The sequence below is a fragment of the Durio zibethinus genome, chromosome 4 (genome assembly GCF_047325235.1).
Source record: "Durio zibethinus cultivar Kanyao isolate XHJ-2024 chromosome 4, ASM4732523v1, whole genome shotgun sequence".
Taxonomy (NCBI): domain Eukaryota; kingdom Viridiplantae; phylum Streptophyta; class Magnoliopsida; order Malvales; family Malvaceae; genus Durio; species Durio zibethinus.
The window spans coordinates 7233394-7250057 of record NC_143165.1 but is presented as its reverse complement, the minus strand read 5'-3'; the positions used below and the strand labels follow the sequence as shown (position 1 = coordinate 7250057).

At 29.1% G+C, this 16664-nt stretch overlaps 1 protein-coding gene across 1 annotated transcript; it reads right to left on the bottom strand.

The window, feature by feature from the left end:
* Nucleotides 1-1047: 1047 nt before the first annotated feature.
* LOC111276676 (uncharacterized) lies at nt 1048-16020 on the bottom strand. The gene is made up of 7 exons (XM_089760314.1): nt 15064-16020; nt 14761-14907; nt 9687-9707; nt 9347-9469; nt 2219-4072; nt 1716-2075; nt 1048-1506 (listed from the first exon to the last, which is right to left on the bottom strand). Exons 1-6 carry the CDS (start codon nt 15896-15898, stop codon nt 1720-1722), a joined length of 3336 nt encoding a protein of 1111 aa, XP_089616440.1. The 5' UTR covers nt 15899-16020; the 3' UTR covers nt 1048-1506; nt 1716-1719.
* Between the last annotated feature and the right edge of the window lie 644 nt (nt 16021-16664).

Here is a 16664-nt window from a genome sequence, read left to right as displayed (position 1 = left end):
TTGAGAGAAGATCATTTCGTAAGTCATCAAGTCCAAACCATTGACCTGACAAAATAAATTGGGATATATAAGATTATACAAGGTTTTCTTTTCTGAAATGATTCTAATCAGTGTAAAATAGAAGGCAATAAACATGTAATTGAGATTATTTATTCCTTGTAAAACTTTATAATTGTAAAAATGATAGTGTCAAAATTGATGATATTCTCTCCAGATTTCTCAAAACAAACGCGGTCAACATGATTGGAAGCAATTACCATACCCCTTCAACAGATTTATGATCAATTAAAAGGAGAAATTAATTATTGTTGTTGGTGGTTTTAGTAACCAGAAGTCATAGTCGCATGTCAAATCTGGATTTCTAATTATAATACACTAAAAAACGAAGGACAAATAGAGAAAGAGATATATTTACGTTCTTATATTTTTTTACTTTGAATTGGTTGTAGTTTGTTTGAAGCTAGATGTTGCTACCGAAGAATGCATATTAATCAGCCAATTTTACCCACCCAATTTCCAACTACATTGCAAATTAAATGATTTGCAGACCCTGATTATATGCCTATCATAAAAGCAGGGAAATGCAGGAAATAAGATGAACAAACAGAGAATAAGCTTAAATAATCTCCAGAGAATGAAGGAAAAGGAAAGAAAAGAAGTTGATTCAACTTTGGGCAACAACAAGAATATATGAAAGAACAGAATTTCATAAAATTAAGCTAAAAATATTTACCTGATTCAGAAATTGGGTTGCATGGTGTATTACCAATGGAGTTAAGAAAAACTAAATGATAGCAATGGCTATAATAGTATCACTTACTCGTAATTGTGTAGATTCTGTTGTTCCAAATTGACCAGAATCCAAGTTTGAAAACTCCAACTCTTCCCCTTAACATCTCCAATTCTTAGAGGAATCACTTTTGAATGCGACGTATGAGGAATTCAGGGAACCTAAATAAGTTTAATGTTAGGAAATTTCAACTTTCATAGAGTAAGCAAATTAAATTTACTTAAACCTCAATAATCAAAATAAGTAAAAATCCATACCTTGTTCTTAGCTTGGTGTTTTCGCTTATCGGCTATGTTACATAAGATAGCTGCAGCTGCTTAACTCTTTTTCTAAAGCTGAATGGTTCAAAATATTTAATTGCCAAAAACAAGACAACTAAATTTTCAGACAAGTAAAATTGAAATGCTTACCTCAAAGCTTTTTTTTGGATAAATAAATATTTTACTTAACCAAATAGAAGCAGGGAAAAATCATTCTATAAACAAAAGTATAACTGAAATCATCAGCAAAAGATAAAAACATCTTAACATAAAAAGACATAACAAGCAAATAAACATCATCAACACAACAAATAAGAAAGTAACTAAATTCCCCCAACGCTAACATAAATTCGAATTCACTGGATAGCCTGCTGCACGGTTCTTGCTTCCAAGTCTCTGTCTTCGTTTGCAATGAAACTTTGAATTGCAAAGAACAGTGAATGTACAAGAGAGAACCTAGTGAATGAGAGCCATTGAGAGAGGAAAGAGAGAAAATTAGTTTAGTGTATTTTTTTATTTATTTTAACAGTTTAAAGAAATTTATATTACGGGATTGAAAAAGATTGGTACAATGTCTTATAGTTATATATTTGGGTTTTGGTTCTTATTTAAATGCTACAGGCCAAATGAAGAGTAAATTAACAACAAAAAAACATGTTTCATACCATATTAAACATGCTCAATGCTGATTAGAAACTTCTGTTTGATTTTCTTGAGCATAGCCACAACATCCACAGTATTGTTTCTATCCTCAGGTAATTCAGCTGAACATTTCAAAGCTAATTCCATGATGGATGATATGCAATTTGCTTTAACAATGAAATATTTATCGTCTCTTCTTAATAAATTGGCATCCGCAATATCAATCATTCCTTTAGACAGTGACCTTTTCATCCAATGCCTCATAGTCATTACTTCAGTAAAAATTTCATCTGTTGGCTTCTTTTTTGTGAAGGTTTCCATTAAAAGAATCCCGAAGCTGTATACGTCACATTTTACAGAAACAATTCCTACTGATCCAAATTCTGTATTTCAAGCATAATCAAAACCGTTATTAATCATCAACCAATTTTAAAATGATTGTTGAACCATATCATGTAAAATCCTGAACACAAAAAAAATATATATAAAAAAGAGAGAAAAAAACCATAAGTATTCAAAAGATCACCTGGTGCCATATATCCAATAGTTGCAAGCGTCATGGTTTGTCTCATGAAATCATCTTCTTTCAATAGTTTGGCAATGCCAAAATCTCCCAAATGCGCAACCATGTCTTCATCTAGTAGAATATTACTTGGCTTTAGGTCGCAATGGATTATAGGAGTTCGTTGTCCAGCATGGAGGTATTCTAGAGCTGATGCAACATCTATCATTATATTGATCCTTTGTAAGATATCAAGGAAATAGTGTTCAGAATGTAACCAATTCTCAAGACTTCCATTAGGCATGAAATCAAGCACGAAGGCTTTGAAGTTCACATTGGAACAGCAAGTAATGACCTTGACAAGATTGCGATGGACTATATTACGCAAAGCTTCACATTCAGTGTCGAAACTCCTAAATGCTCCATCTATCTGCAAGTTGAAAACTTTTATTGCAACATTCATCCCATCTAAAAGCCTCCCTTTATATACAGATCCAAAACTCCCTGAACCAAGCAAGTTGCATTCGTTAAATCCATCAGTTGCTTGTGAAAGTTCAGCATATGAAATTCTTCTCCATGTTTTCAAAGATAACAAATCTTCCTTAACGGGTAGAGCTATACTCCTACTTTGGCGTTTTCTGTATATAATAGTAAAAACTATTATTACTACAATAGTAGCAATTGTTAGTAAACCATACCCTAAAACACGCCATATGGTCAACTTGGAATTTCTGTGGATGCTACTCTTGCAAGGTGGGACTAGCAATCTAGATGGACCACAAAGTGCATAATTTTTCATGAATGATCTATAGGAAAAGTTTTGAAAACATCGGCCAGTGGGGATTTCTCCTTCCAATCTATTGTAGGAAACATTAAAATATTTTAGATTCGGAAGCTTTTCCAGTGATTTAGGAATAACTCCAGAGAGATTGTTATTGCATAAATCCAAGAATTCCAAACTAATCAAGCCACCAAATGATTCAGGAATATGACCATGAAACTTGTTATTAGATAAATCTAAAGAAACCAATGTTTCAGGGCCCCCAATTGTAGACACCATATCACTCATTAGTAGATTCTTTGACAAATTCAAATACATTAGTGCCCTTAAATGTCCGATGTCAAGTGGATGTGAGCCGCTAAAGTAGTTTGACGACAAATCTATATTTAAGATATCTTTGAGGCTCCACAAGGTTGAAGGTATTGCATAACTCAATTTGTTGGATCCCAAGTAAAGATTTCTTAAAGAAGTCAAATTACCCAAACAAGTAGGCATAGGTCTACTGAGCTTATTAAAAGATAAGTTCAGTGTATATAATCTCTCCAAACCACAAATTTCTTCAGGGATGGGCCCTTGTAACTCATTAGTCTGAAGAGTCAAACTTTGGACATTTCGTAGTCCTTCTATTGTCGCTGGAATAGATCCACTTATTTTATTATTGCTAAGGTCTAAGAGAAACATGTTGCTTAAGTTAGCGACTTCCAATGGAATATTACCTCGAAGCTCACAATCAGAAGCTAAAAGTTGTTGAAGAGTTCTCGAAAGATTCCCAATGTAAGTTGGAAGAATGCCATTCAATGGATTTTGTGAAACCTCTATAAATCTCAAATTCTTGCAATTTACCAAAGAAGAGAGAAAGCTCCACTTGTGAGTAGCAGGTTCTGTGGTAAAATGATTGTTCGCAATTGAGAGCCATTCAAGGCGTCTTAAGTTGGCAAAAGCATTTGAAATAAGGCCAGAGAAGGAGTTATCTCCTAATGAAAGCCTCTTGAGCATGGAAGCATTGGAGATGGAATTGAGAATGTTTCCGCTAAGATTATTTTCCCCCAGAATGAGTGTTTCAAGTTTTTGAAAACTGGTCATGGGTGGTAAGTTACCTGTTAAAAAACTGAATCTTTTAGTACTGTGTGCTTACCACAATTTTGTCAAAGAGAGTAAATTTGACAAGATAAAAACAAAATTGAAAAAAAAAAAGTTGAAAGAAAAATAATGTATGTATTTACTATTTATGTATATTTTCATAGAAAAATTTGTGCAAACAAATCAACCACCAATTCAATATATAAATTTTATTTTTAAATTAAAGGAGAAAAATTATCTTTGTTTTAGAAGTGAAATGTATTACTAACATCAAGCTAATAAACACACATCACCAATTGAATGATGTCAAAGTAGAGATTGAAATTCATATTTCATATAAGAACACAAGAATTTAAATTGTAAAAATAAATGAAAAGAGATTAAATCCATAGTGTGTCTAGGATCTTTCAAATTTTAAAGTTCATTTAGATCCAACAAGGTTTGTAATTGAATTTCGAAGTAACCCATTTAAGTCAACATTTTTACTTAAAGGGCAACAATTGCTTTGGATTTTATACGAATTGGTTTTGATTGATTCAGATTAGGCTCATTTGCTCGTTCTTCATTTTATTTTATTTTATTTCAAAAATTAAAAAAATTTAAAAAATAAAAAATATGATTTTCCTTTTTTTAATTTTTAATTTATTATTACATTTTATTTTATTTATCTGTCTTTATCTTTTTATTTTTACAATTTATTTTATTTATTATCTTTATTTATTTTTATTTTTACATTTTCTTTATTTATTGTTTTCAATTTTTTATCTTTTGTGTTGTTATTTTTGAAAAAATTCAGAATGAAAAACCAGAAAAAATGAAAACAAGTTTTAATTGGATAAAAATAGGTGATTAAGCTTAGGAAGATGATGACACATATCATCAGGCAATCTACCTGATAAACTATTATTATGTAGATCAACAGCAGTCAGAGAAGAAATGTTGAAGAAGGAAGCTGGAATCTGACCAGTAAGGCCCATATCTGTTGCAGTTAATATCTCTAAACTAAAAAGATTACCAATTTCCTCAGGAATTTCACCTGCAAACAAGGTAAACAATCAAAGTGCCAGCTTGACCACCTATTTTGTTTAATTATTTCAGTATATTGGTTTAGAAAATTAAATATTTTGCATTTAAAAAATAAAAAAAAGAAATGAAAATGCGTTTAGACTAAAGAAATCAAATTAAAGCTCACCTTCTAAGTTATTTACACTCAAATATTTTTCTTTGAGTTGTGTTAAATTTCCAGTATTTTTTGGAATGAACCCATTGAATTGATTACCAAACAATGTTAATTTTTGAAGCTTGCTGCATTTGCCTATACTTGATGGAATATAACTAGATAATTCATTCATGAACAAGTAAAGCACTTCAAGTTTGGGAAGATGGACACACAAATCATCTGGCATACTACCAGAAAAACTATTATGTTGGAGATAAATCTCTTTCAAAGGGGAAATCTTGAAAATGAAAAATGGAATCTGACCGGATGGTTGATTGTATCCTAAGCCCAAGATCTCTACATTGGACATGTTAATAAGTTTTTGAGGAATTGTGCCTGTAAAATTATTATTTCTCTTACCCAAGCCATTGAACTTAAACTTGTGTGTGGAGCCGAGCCAAGCCATTTTGTGAGCCATTGAATCGAAACCAGTTTTGATAATTTTTTGTCTATTTATTTTATTTGTTTAAAATTAAAAAAATTGTGTTTTAAGGATTAAAAAAATTAAACTTACAAAAATCTATTAAATTATTGAAGGATTTTTATTGATTAAAAAAATTTTAAAATAAATTTAAGAAAATCTTATCACCCTAGAGGATCTTATTGAAAAATGAAATCTTACTTAATTATTGAAAGATTTTATGAATTTTAAAAAATGTTTTTTCAAACTTAAATTTATGAAAATCTATGAAACTATTGCAAGATTTTCATGGATTTAAAGAAAAAAATTTTAATAAATTTAAAAATTTCTATCAAACTATTGGAGAATCTTATTTTGAGAAATAAAATTTTATCAAACTATCATATGATTTTCATAGATTTTAAAAAATTTAAATACATTTAAAAAATCTTACTAAACTATTAAAGGATCTTATTTGAGACATAAAATTCTACAAAAGTATTTAAGGATTTCATGAATTTAAAGAAAAAATTGAAATTAAACATTACCAAACTATTTGAGAATCTCATTTAGGAAATAAAATCCTACCAATATATTTAAAAGATTTTATTGATTTAAAAAATAAATTTTGGAGAATAAAATCCGACGACGAAACCATTTCGGGGGTGATACCAATCTTTTTTAATACTCTTGATATTAGAAAATATTTCTAAATTACTACTAAACAATTGAAGGAAAATTTCTTAAACTATAATTTTCAATTTGAGGATTTGTTTTAAAGATGACTTTAAGGATTAATGGATAACAAGAATTCAATTGGTATCATCATTTGGATAGATGTTGTAAGGACTTATAATTTTTTTTCTGCACATAACCATATTTTGAAACCTACTATGATTTCATAGATTAAAATCCACTTTTTTAAAAACTTAAGTTAAGCTTAGGATATCTCTTTAAAAGAAATAACATTAATTAGGTGACTAATCATATCTAAATAAAAAAGATTAATGAACATTTTTATTTGTGTTTAGTGATTAAGTTTATGGACTTGTATATTATGATACATATTTTTGTCATATATAAGAGATTAATTTCATATTTTAATCATAATTTTTTTTTAAATACAATATGAGATATTTTCAAGTTTTGTTTAGATTTAATTTCTTTTTTAGACCATTTAATGGTGCATTTTCCTTATTGATTTGTTGCATTCAAGACTTTATTTTTGAAATGTTCCCAACAAGAATTGGACTTAGGATAGTGTTAAATTGAAAGTCCTTTCTTTACCAATTGAACTAACTCTTTGTGGGTTAATTATAGCTTAATTATTCCTTCAATTATATCATCAACTCACAAGACAATATACATAATTGATAATCCTAAATACTATTTCATCAAGAAAAAGTGAATTTGAAATTTAGTTCAATTAGCTCATGTAATATCCTTAAAACCAAATATTTAGTAAGTTTGAGATTTGAACCCAACTCTCATAATATTTTTTCTTATTCTTGGATTGCAATGTCCTATATTGTAGAAAAAAAAAACAAATGAGAGCTGCATTTTACTTTAAGATTCGCTTAATAGATCTCGGTACTTGTAAAAATAATAAATTAAATTTAATAATTTAAAAAATAATACAATAATATGATATAAATATAAAATATAAAAATAATACAATTTAAAATTTTAATAAAAATTATAAAAAGATTTAACAAAACCAAAAAAAATAAATTTAATACTTTCATATTTACATAAATTATGATACATTATTTTTAAGTAAAGCATAATTCGAATATCTAAATTATTAATATTTTAACATTCACGAATTATTAACTCTACGATAATTTATTTTTTCCCCATATTCACTGTTTCTCAGTTTTGGCCTTTGGGTTACGTTTCTTCATTTACATTTTTTTTATATTGAAATTTTCTGCTTTAGAGAGAGCCGCCAAATATTTTGGAAAGACGGGCCGTGCAAGCAGAAAGTGGACAAGCTACAATGACCACCTTGAATTCGGAAATGTTGCTTAGAAGGAGAGAAAGTAATGATATGGGCCATGGAAAAAACAAGATGGAATTAGAGAGGTGTCAGTGAGTCAAAGCGATTCCCAGGGATCTAGCATAGGAAACAACAATATAGGCTTGAATGGTCAAATGAATGGTAGAAGGAGAGAAGAATCAGGTGCAAAAGACGAAGGTGAAGACAGTATTAAGGATATTATAACTGGAACCTTGCAAGGAGTGGATCAGCTAGGCCCATTGGAAGGCTGCATTGGATAGAGTGAAGCAAGTGGGCCTGGGCCTAGTCGTGAAAGAGAGTGACCGCTTTAATGATGAAGAGGAAGTAGCCCATTAATAGTTGAAGAAACAGAAGAATTGAGGGCTGGGAAAGGAACTCCGGTATTCAGAGAAAGGGAAAAAAGTGGAAATTCTACGAGGATATAGAGGAGAAATTAATGGGGAGGGTGAACAAAAGGAAAAAAGAAGAGTTAAAAAGAATAGAAGGGAGGTACAAATCTCTGCAGTAACCAAAGAATCTGATAAGATTGCAAACGGTTCGAAATCTACGAGGTAATTCTAAAGACCTACGAGCTGGAAGACACGAATAATCTGTACACGGGATGAGGAAACTAATTTATAAAAGAAAATGGAGGACACAAGGAGGGAGGGCAAGTAGATTGGTTGATCAGCATTAGAAGAGAAGGTCTTGGTCGAGATACTATTCTATCCAAATCTTTTTGTTGTATTCGATGTTTGGTGGTTTAATTTATTGAGCTGCTGCGAAAAATTGGTTACTGGGGTGGTTGGTTACTTGTGGGATTTTTCAGTGGGTTTATTGCCTGGATGATGGGCATAGTGATAGGGCACTGAAAGGTAAGTTATTCAAGGTTATCTTCAGGGGCTTTAAGCTTAAGATAGAAAGGTCAACGAGATTTTCAATCATTCTTATTTAAGAAAAAATCAATTATTTACGTTGTACTTATATTATGTTTATTTTTAAACTTTTATTAATGTAAAATACTTTAAAATAATCAAAACATTTATTTAATTTTTAATTTTTAATAAATTATCATAAAATTTTACAGTCAAATGCAAATGCTAAAATTTTAATAATAAACATTATTTAATTCAAAGTTTTAAATAGGTTGTGAACATATATATTTGAGTATATACAAATAAAAAATATATAGTAATAAATTGACAATAAAAATTTTCTAACTCTAATTATAAAAGCTGTGAACTAAAAAAAAAAAAGACATTTAATTGAATGTTTTTCGATTTGGAAAAAATATTGAAGCCAAAGGCGTACCTCTAAACTATTTTCAGCTACATGTACTTCTTTGAGCATGTTTAAATTCAAAATACATTATATAGCACTAGTCCTGAACTATATATATTTTTTGGACTAGATTAATTCAATTTTTATACCTCAAAAAAAGAAAATTTAGCTAGTGTATGATAGCGAAGAGAAGATGATGATAGGTTGCGATCATATAAATAAAATATATTCTAGCACTGAGTCTTATCTGGTTAAATTTGACACTAAAAAATTCTAAGGAAAAAAATTATGTGGAACTAAATAACTCTGAAAAGATGATGAACTAAAATAAAGAAAAAAAATTAAATAGAATGCTTTTAACATAGAAAAAAAACTTAAAGGCATAAGCATACCTTCCAATTTGTTTTCAGCTAGATATACTTCTTTGAGCACAGTTAAATTCCCAATACTTTTTGGAATGAGCCCTGTGAATTGATTTATAGATAATATTAAACTTTGCAGATTGTAGCATTTGCCTATATGATGGAATATTACCAGATAATTGATTCTTAGCTAAGCAAAGCCTTTTAAGCTTAGGAAGATGATGATACATATAATCAGGCAATTTACCTGATAAACTATTGTTTTGTAAAGCAACAATGGTCAGAAAAGAAATGTTGAAGATGGAAGCTGGAATCTTACCAGTAAGGCCCATAGTTGATGCACTTAATATCTCTAAACTATAAAGATTACCAATTTCCTTAGGAATTTCACCTGCAAACAAGGTAAATAATCAAAGTGCTAGCTCGACTACCTATTTTTGTTTAATTATTTCAGTATATTAGTTTAGAAAATTAAAAATTTTGCATGGAAAAAATGAAAAAGAAATGAAAATGTGTTTAGATTAAAGAAATCAAATTAAAGCTTACCTTCTAAGTTATTTGCACTCAAATATACTTCTTTGAGTTGTGTTAAATTTACAATATTTCTTGGAATGAACCCATCGAATTGATTAATAGACAATGATAATTTTTGAAGCTTGTTGCATGTGCCTATACTTGATGGAATATAACCGGATAATTCGTTTATGAACAAGTAAAGCACTTCAAGTTTAGGAAGATGGACACATAAATCATCTGGCAAACTACCAGAAAGATCATTATATGGGAGATAAATCTCTTTCAGAGGGGAAATCTTGAAGATAGAGATGGAATCTGACCCGATAGTTGATTGTTTCCCAAGTTCAAGATCTCTAGGTTGGACATGTTAACAAGTGTTTGAGGAATTGTGCCTGTAAAATTATTATTTCTCATTCGCAACTGTTCAACTCTATGTAATCTCCCAAGCCATGATGGAATCACCCCATTAAGGCCATTGAAGCTTAAATGAATGAGCCTCAAACGATGAAATTGCCGCAATTCTTGGGGTAGATTGCCATAGAAATTGTTGCTGCTCAAATCGAGAGAAAGTAGAAATGAGAGATTTCCAAGATGAGGAGGGATTGTTCCTGTAAGATTCATCTTTGGGAGAGTCAAGGATGTCACCCTTCCATGTTTGACACCACAAGAAACACCAAGCCAGGTACAAACAGAGTTAGAGGCCGTCCAATCGTCTGCCAAGACATTGTGAGGATCAAGGATATGGTCTTTAATCTGGAGAAGTGCAAATTGATCGGTGGCGAGATTCCTCACAGTCATAGCTAAGCTAGCCATGAAACATTGCGTGAACAAAAATGAAAGAAAAAGGAAAATAGGTATTGTTCATGATTGTGGGATGCGTATCAAGAAAAGAGTCCGAAAGAGAGGAACCTAAATTGATAAAATGATAGCTAGGATGAACAAGGAAGACCCCATAAACCTTGCTTAAATAGGGTAGACCACGTTCGTTGTTCCCATTGCAATTGGAAAGTAATTCTAGTAAGATTTTCCGTTAGTTTCACAAGTTTCCTCTCCGTTGCTTGACCTTATAAGTCTTCATGATGGAGATTGAAAACCCATTTTTGTATTCATTTTCTTAATCGAAATTAAAATATTCCTTTCTATTCATTTCATCATCAGTTTATTACAAATAATTATGCAATTCTAACCATTAAAGTATTGATCTGTACATGTAATGACAGCTGTTTTGTTCCCCACTCCTTGAATTTGCATCCATTTTAAAGGCAAATTCATAACTTACCTTCTAAATTATTTAAACCCAATGCTTCTTTGAAAAGTGTTAAATTTCTAATATTTCTTTGAATGAACCCACTAATAGACAACGCTAACACTTAATTATGAAAAGAAGCAAAATTCTTTTTTTTTTTTTTTCTATGCGAAAGAAGGGGATGATCAAAGGAAAAGCCAAACTGAGGATACTTACACAGGGCCACTTGACCTCTATTAATAGTACTCAAATCCTAAAGTTATTCCTTTGATCTTTCGTGATCTTTTTTTTTTTTTTTTTGAAAATACAGTTAGATATTTTGGGTTTAATCTTAGGTTAATTTTATTAAGAATAAATATTTTGTATTGATTTGATACGTTTAAAATTTTACTTTTGATGTATTCTTCGTATGCAAACTAGAATAATGTCATTTATTGGTTAAACTAGTCATTCTATCTTATATTTGATTTATGCAAGAGTTAAACTTGAATAATTTTGTTTATTGATTAAAATTATCATTTTTTAAATTTATATAATTTAAATTATTAAAATTGTCAAACTATTAAAGAATTTTCATAGATTTAAGGAAAAATTTTAAAATATATTTAAAAAATCTTACTAAACTATTAAAGGATTTTATTTGAAAAATAAAATTTTACAAAATTATTTGAGGATTTCATGAATTAAAAAAAAAAAAGAAACTAAACTTTATCAAACTATTTGAGAATTTTATTTGGGAAATAAAATCCTACTAATATATTTGAAGGATTTTATTTATTGAAAAAATAAAATTTTGAGAATAAAATCCGACAATGGAACCTTTTTAAAGGTGACAGTAATCTCCTTGGATGCTCATGATGTTAGAAAATATTTTTAAATTGCTACTAAACAATTGAAGTAAGGAAATTTTTTGAAAATTATAATTTTCAATTTAAGGATTTTTTTAAAGATAATTTTAAAAGCCTAATAGATAAAATAAAATCAACTAGTATTGTATAGGAGTTATAGGGATCTATAACATTTATTGCATATAACCATACTTCCGAAATGACTTTGGTTTCATAAATTAAAATCTACGCTTTTAAAAACTTGAGTTAAGATTAGATATCTTTTTAAAAAGAATAAGATTAATTAGGTAACCAACACATCTATATAAAAAAAATTGGTAGTGATTTTTATATTTTGTTTAGTGATCAAGTTTACGAACTTGTACATTATAACACATATTTTTGTCATATATAAAAGATTAATTTCATATTTTAACAATAATTTTTTTGTTTAGAATTACAGTATAAGGTATTTTCAAATTTTGTTCAGATTTAATTTCTTTTTTAAACATCATAATGGTGCATTTTCCTTGTTGATTTGTTACATTCAAGACTTTATTTTTGAAATGTTCCCCACAAGAATTGAACTTAGGATAGTGTAAAATTGAAACTCCTTTCTTTACCAATTGAACTAACTCTTTATGGGTTAATTATAGCTTAATTATTCATTCAATTATATTATCAACTCATATGACAATATGCATAATTGATAATCCTAAATACTAGTTCATCAAGAAAAAGTGAATTTAGAGTTTAATTTAATTGACTCATGAAATATCTTTAAAACCAAACATCCAGTAAATCTGAAATTTGAACTCCAATACTTATAATATATATTTTTTTATTCTAGGACAACAATGTCCTATATTAAAAAAAGATAAAAGTACAAAAATCAAGCCTTTTGAAAGCCTACATTTTACTTCAAGATTCATTTAAAAGATCTTGGTACTTTGCAAGAATAATAATTAAATCTGATAATTTAAAATATAACATGATAATTTTTAAACTTTTTTTAATGTAAAATACTTTAAAATATTCAAAACAGTTATTTAGTATTTAATTTTTAATAAAATATCATAAAATTTTACAGTCAAATGCAGTGCTAAATTTTTAAAAATAAACATTATTTAATTCAAATTTTGAAATAGGTTGTGATTATACATACTCGAGTATATGCAAATAAAAAAATATATAGTAATAAATTGGCACTAAAAATTTTCTAACTCTAATTGCTAAAATTGTGACCTAAAAAAGAAAAACACATTTAATAATAAAATATTTTTTGACTTGAGAAAAAATCGAAGCCAAAGGCATACCTTCTAAATTATTTTCAACTGTATGTACTTCTTTGAGTATGTTTAAATTTAAAATACATTTTATAGCACTAGTCTTGAGCACTATATATATATATATTGGACTAGATTAATTCAATTTTTATACCTCAAAACAGTGAGGAAATTAATTACAACTCAAAATGGTGAAAAGGTACTCAGAAATCGGTTACCTGTGATCTTAGGAGATTATGGCCTTGTAAGATTTTTGAGTGGGTTTATTGCCTAGCCAATGGGATAGGTGATAGGGCTCTAATCGTTTGGAAAAATATTAATAAAGGAAAGAAAAAAAAATTAAAGGAGATAAAAGAGCACATGTATTTTTTATTTGAATAATTAAAATTAATAAATAAAATTTTAATATTATTGTTTAAATAAATAGTAAAAAAATTTTATTATAGTATTTTTTTTAATAAAATAACATATGATATATAAATATATTTTTCTATTTTTATTACTTTTCTTTATTTTCCTTTTCTTTCCTTTCCTTCTCCTCTCCACAATCTATGTATAGTGTAGAAGATAAGTTATTGAAGGCTATCTTCAGGGGGTTTAAGCCAAAGATAGTGAGGTCAACGAGATTTAATTTCAATCATTCTTATTTAAGAAAAAATGCATCATTTACGTTGAACTTATATTATGTTTATTTTAACTAATTTTTAAACTTTTATTAATGTAAAATACTTTAAAATAATCAAAACATTTATTTAGTATTTAATTTGTAATAAAATATTACGAAAATTTACAGTCAAATGCAGTGCTAAATTTTAAAAATAAACATTATTTAATTCAAATTTTGAAATAGGTTGTGATCATATATACTTTGGCAATAAATTGGCACTAAAAATTTGCTAACTCTAATTACAAAAAATGTGAACCAAAAGTGAAAAGCACATTTAATAGAATGTTTTTCGACTTGGGAAAAAATCAAAGCCAAAAGCATACTTTCTAAATTACTTTTAGTTATATGTACTTCTTCGAGTATGTTTAAATTCAAAATACATTTTATAGCACTAGTCTTGAACTATATTTATTTTGGGCTAGATTAATTCAATTTTTATACCTCAAAAAAAGAAAATTTAGCTAGTGTATGGTAGCGAAGAGAGGCTGATGATACGTTGCAATTATACAAATAAAAAATATTTTAGCACCGAGTCTTATTAGGTTAACTTTGGCACTAAAAAATTCTAACGAAAAAATCTATGTGGAACCAAATAATTCTAAAAAGATTATGAACTAAAATAAAAAAAATTTAATAAATAAAATGCTTTTAACATAGAAAAAAAATCAAAGGCAAAAGCATACCTTCCAATCTGTTTCCACCTAGATATACTTCTTTGAGCACAGTTAAATTTTCAATACTTTTTGGAATGAGCCCCGTGAATTGATTTGTAGATAATTTCAAAATCTGCAAATTGCAGCATTTGCCTATACTTGATGGAATGTTACCAGATAATTGATTCTCATACAAGTAAAGCTCCTCAAGCTTAGGAAGATGATGATACATAAAATCAGGCAATCTACCAGATAAAGTATTGTTTTGTAAAGCAATAATGGTCAGAGAAGAAACGTTGAAGATGGAAGCTGGAATCTGACCAGTAAGGCCCATAATTCCTTCAATAGATAGTAATTCCAAACTAAGAAGTTTACCAATTTCCTCAGGAATTTCACCTGCAAACAAGGTAAACAATCAAAGTGTTAGCTTGACTACCTATTTTTGTTTAATTATTTCAGTATATTAGTTTAGAAAATTAAAAATTTTTCTATTGAAAAAATGAAAAAGAAATGAAAATGTGTTTAGACTAAAGAAATCAAATTAAAGCTTACCTTCTAAGTTATTTAAACCCAAATATACTGCTTTGAGTTGTGTTAAATTTCCAATATTTCTTGGAATGAACCCATTGAATTGATTAAAAGACAATGCTAATTTTTGAAGCTTGTTGCATGTGCCTATACTTGATGGAATATAACCGGATAATTCATTTATGAACAAGTAAAGCACTTCAAGTTTAGGAAGATGGACACATAAATCATCTGGCAAACTACCAGAAAGATTATTATATGGGAGATAAATCTCTTTCAAAGGGGAAATCTTGAAGATAGAAGATGGAATCTGACCCGATAGTTGATTGTTTCCCAAGTCCAAGATCTCTAGGTTGGACATGTTAACAAGTGTTCGAGGAATTGTGCCTGTAAAATTATTATTTCTCATTCTCAACTCTTCAATCCTATGTAATTTCCCAAGCCATGATGGAATCACCCCATTAAGGCCGTTGAAGCTTAAATGAATGAGCCTCAAACGATGCAGTTGCCCCATTTCTTGGGGTAGATTGCCATAGAAATTGTTCCTACTCAAGTTGAGATAGAGTAGAAATGAGAGATTTCCAAGATGTGGAGGGATGGTTCCTGTAAAATTCATGTTTGGGAGAGTCAAGGATGTGACCCTTCCATGTCTGACACCACAAGAAACACCAAGCCAGTTACAAACAGAGCTGGAGGCTGTCCAATTGTCTGCTAAGACATTGTAAGGATCAAGGATATGGTCTTTAAACTGGAGAAGTGCAAATTGATCGGTGGCGAGATTCCTCACAGTCATAGCTAAGCTAGCCATGAAACATTGCATAAACAAAAATGAAAGAAAAAGGAAATAGGTATTGTTCATGATTTTGGGATGCGTATCAAGAAAAGAGTTCGAAAGAGAGGAACCTAAATTGATAAAATGATAGCTAGGACGAACAAGGAAGACCCCATAAACCTTGCTTAAATAAGGTAGACCACGTTTGTTGTTCCCATTGCAATTGCAAAGTAATTCTAGTAAGATTTTCCGTTAGTTTCACAAGTTTCCTCTCCGTTGCTTGACCTTATAAGTCCTCATGATGGAGATTGAAAACCCATTTTTGTATTCATTTTCTTAATCGAAATTAAAATATTCCTTTCTATTCATTTCACCATCAGTTTATTGCAAATAATTATGCAATTCTAACCATTAAAGTCTTGATCTGTACATGTAATGACAGCTGTTTTGTTCCCCACTCCTTGAATTTGCATGCATTTTAAAGGCAAATTCATACCTTACCTTCTAAATTATTTAAACCCAATACTTCTTAGAAAAGTGTTAAATTTCTAATATTTTTTGGAATGAACCCATTAATAGACAATGCTAATACATTATGAAAAGAAGCAAAATTCTTTTTTTTTTTTTTTCTATGCGAAAGAAGGGGATGATCAAAGGAAAAGCCAAACTGAGCATACTTACATGGGGCCACTTGACCTCTATTAATAGTACTCATATTCTAAATGTTATTCCTTTGATCTTTCGTGATCTTTTTTTTTTTTTTCCTGAAAATACAGTTAGATATTTTGGGTTTAACCTTAGTTTAATTTTATTAAGAATAAATATTTCGTATTGATTTGATACTTTTAAAATT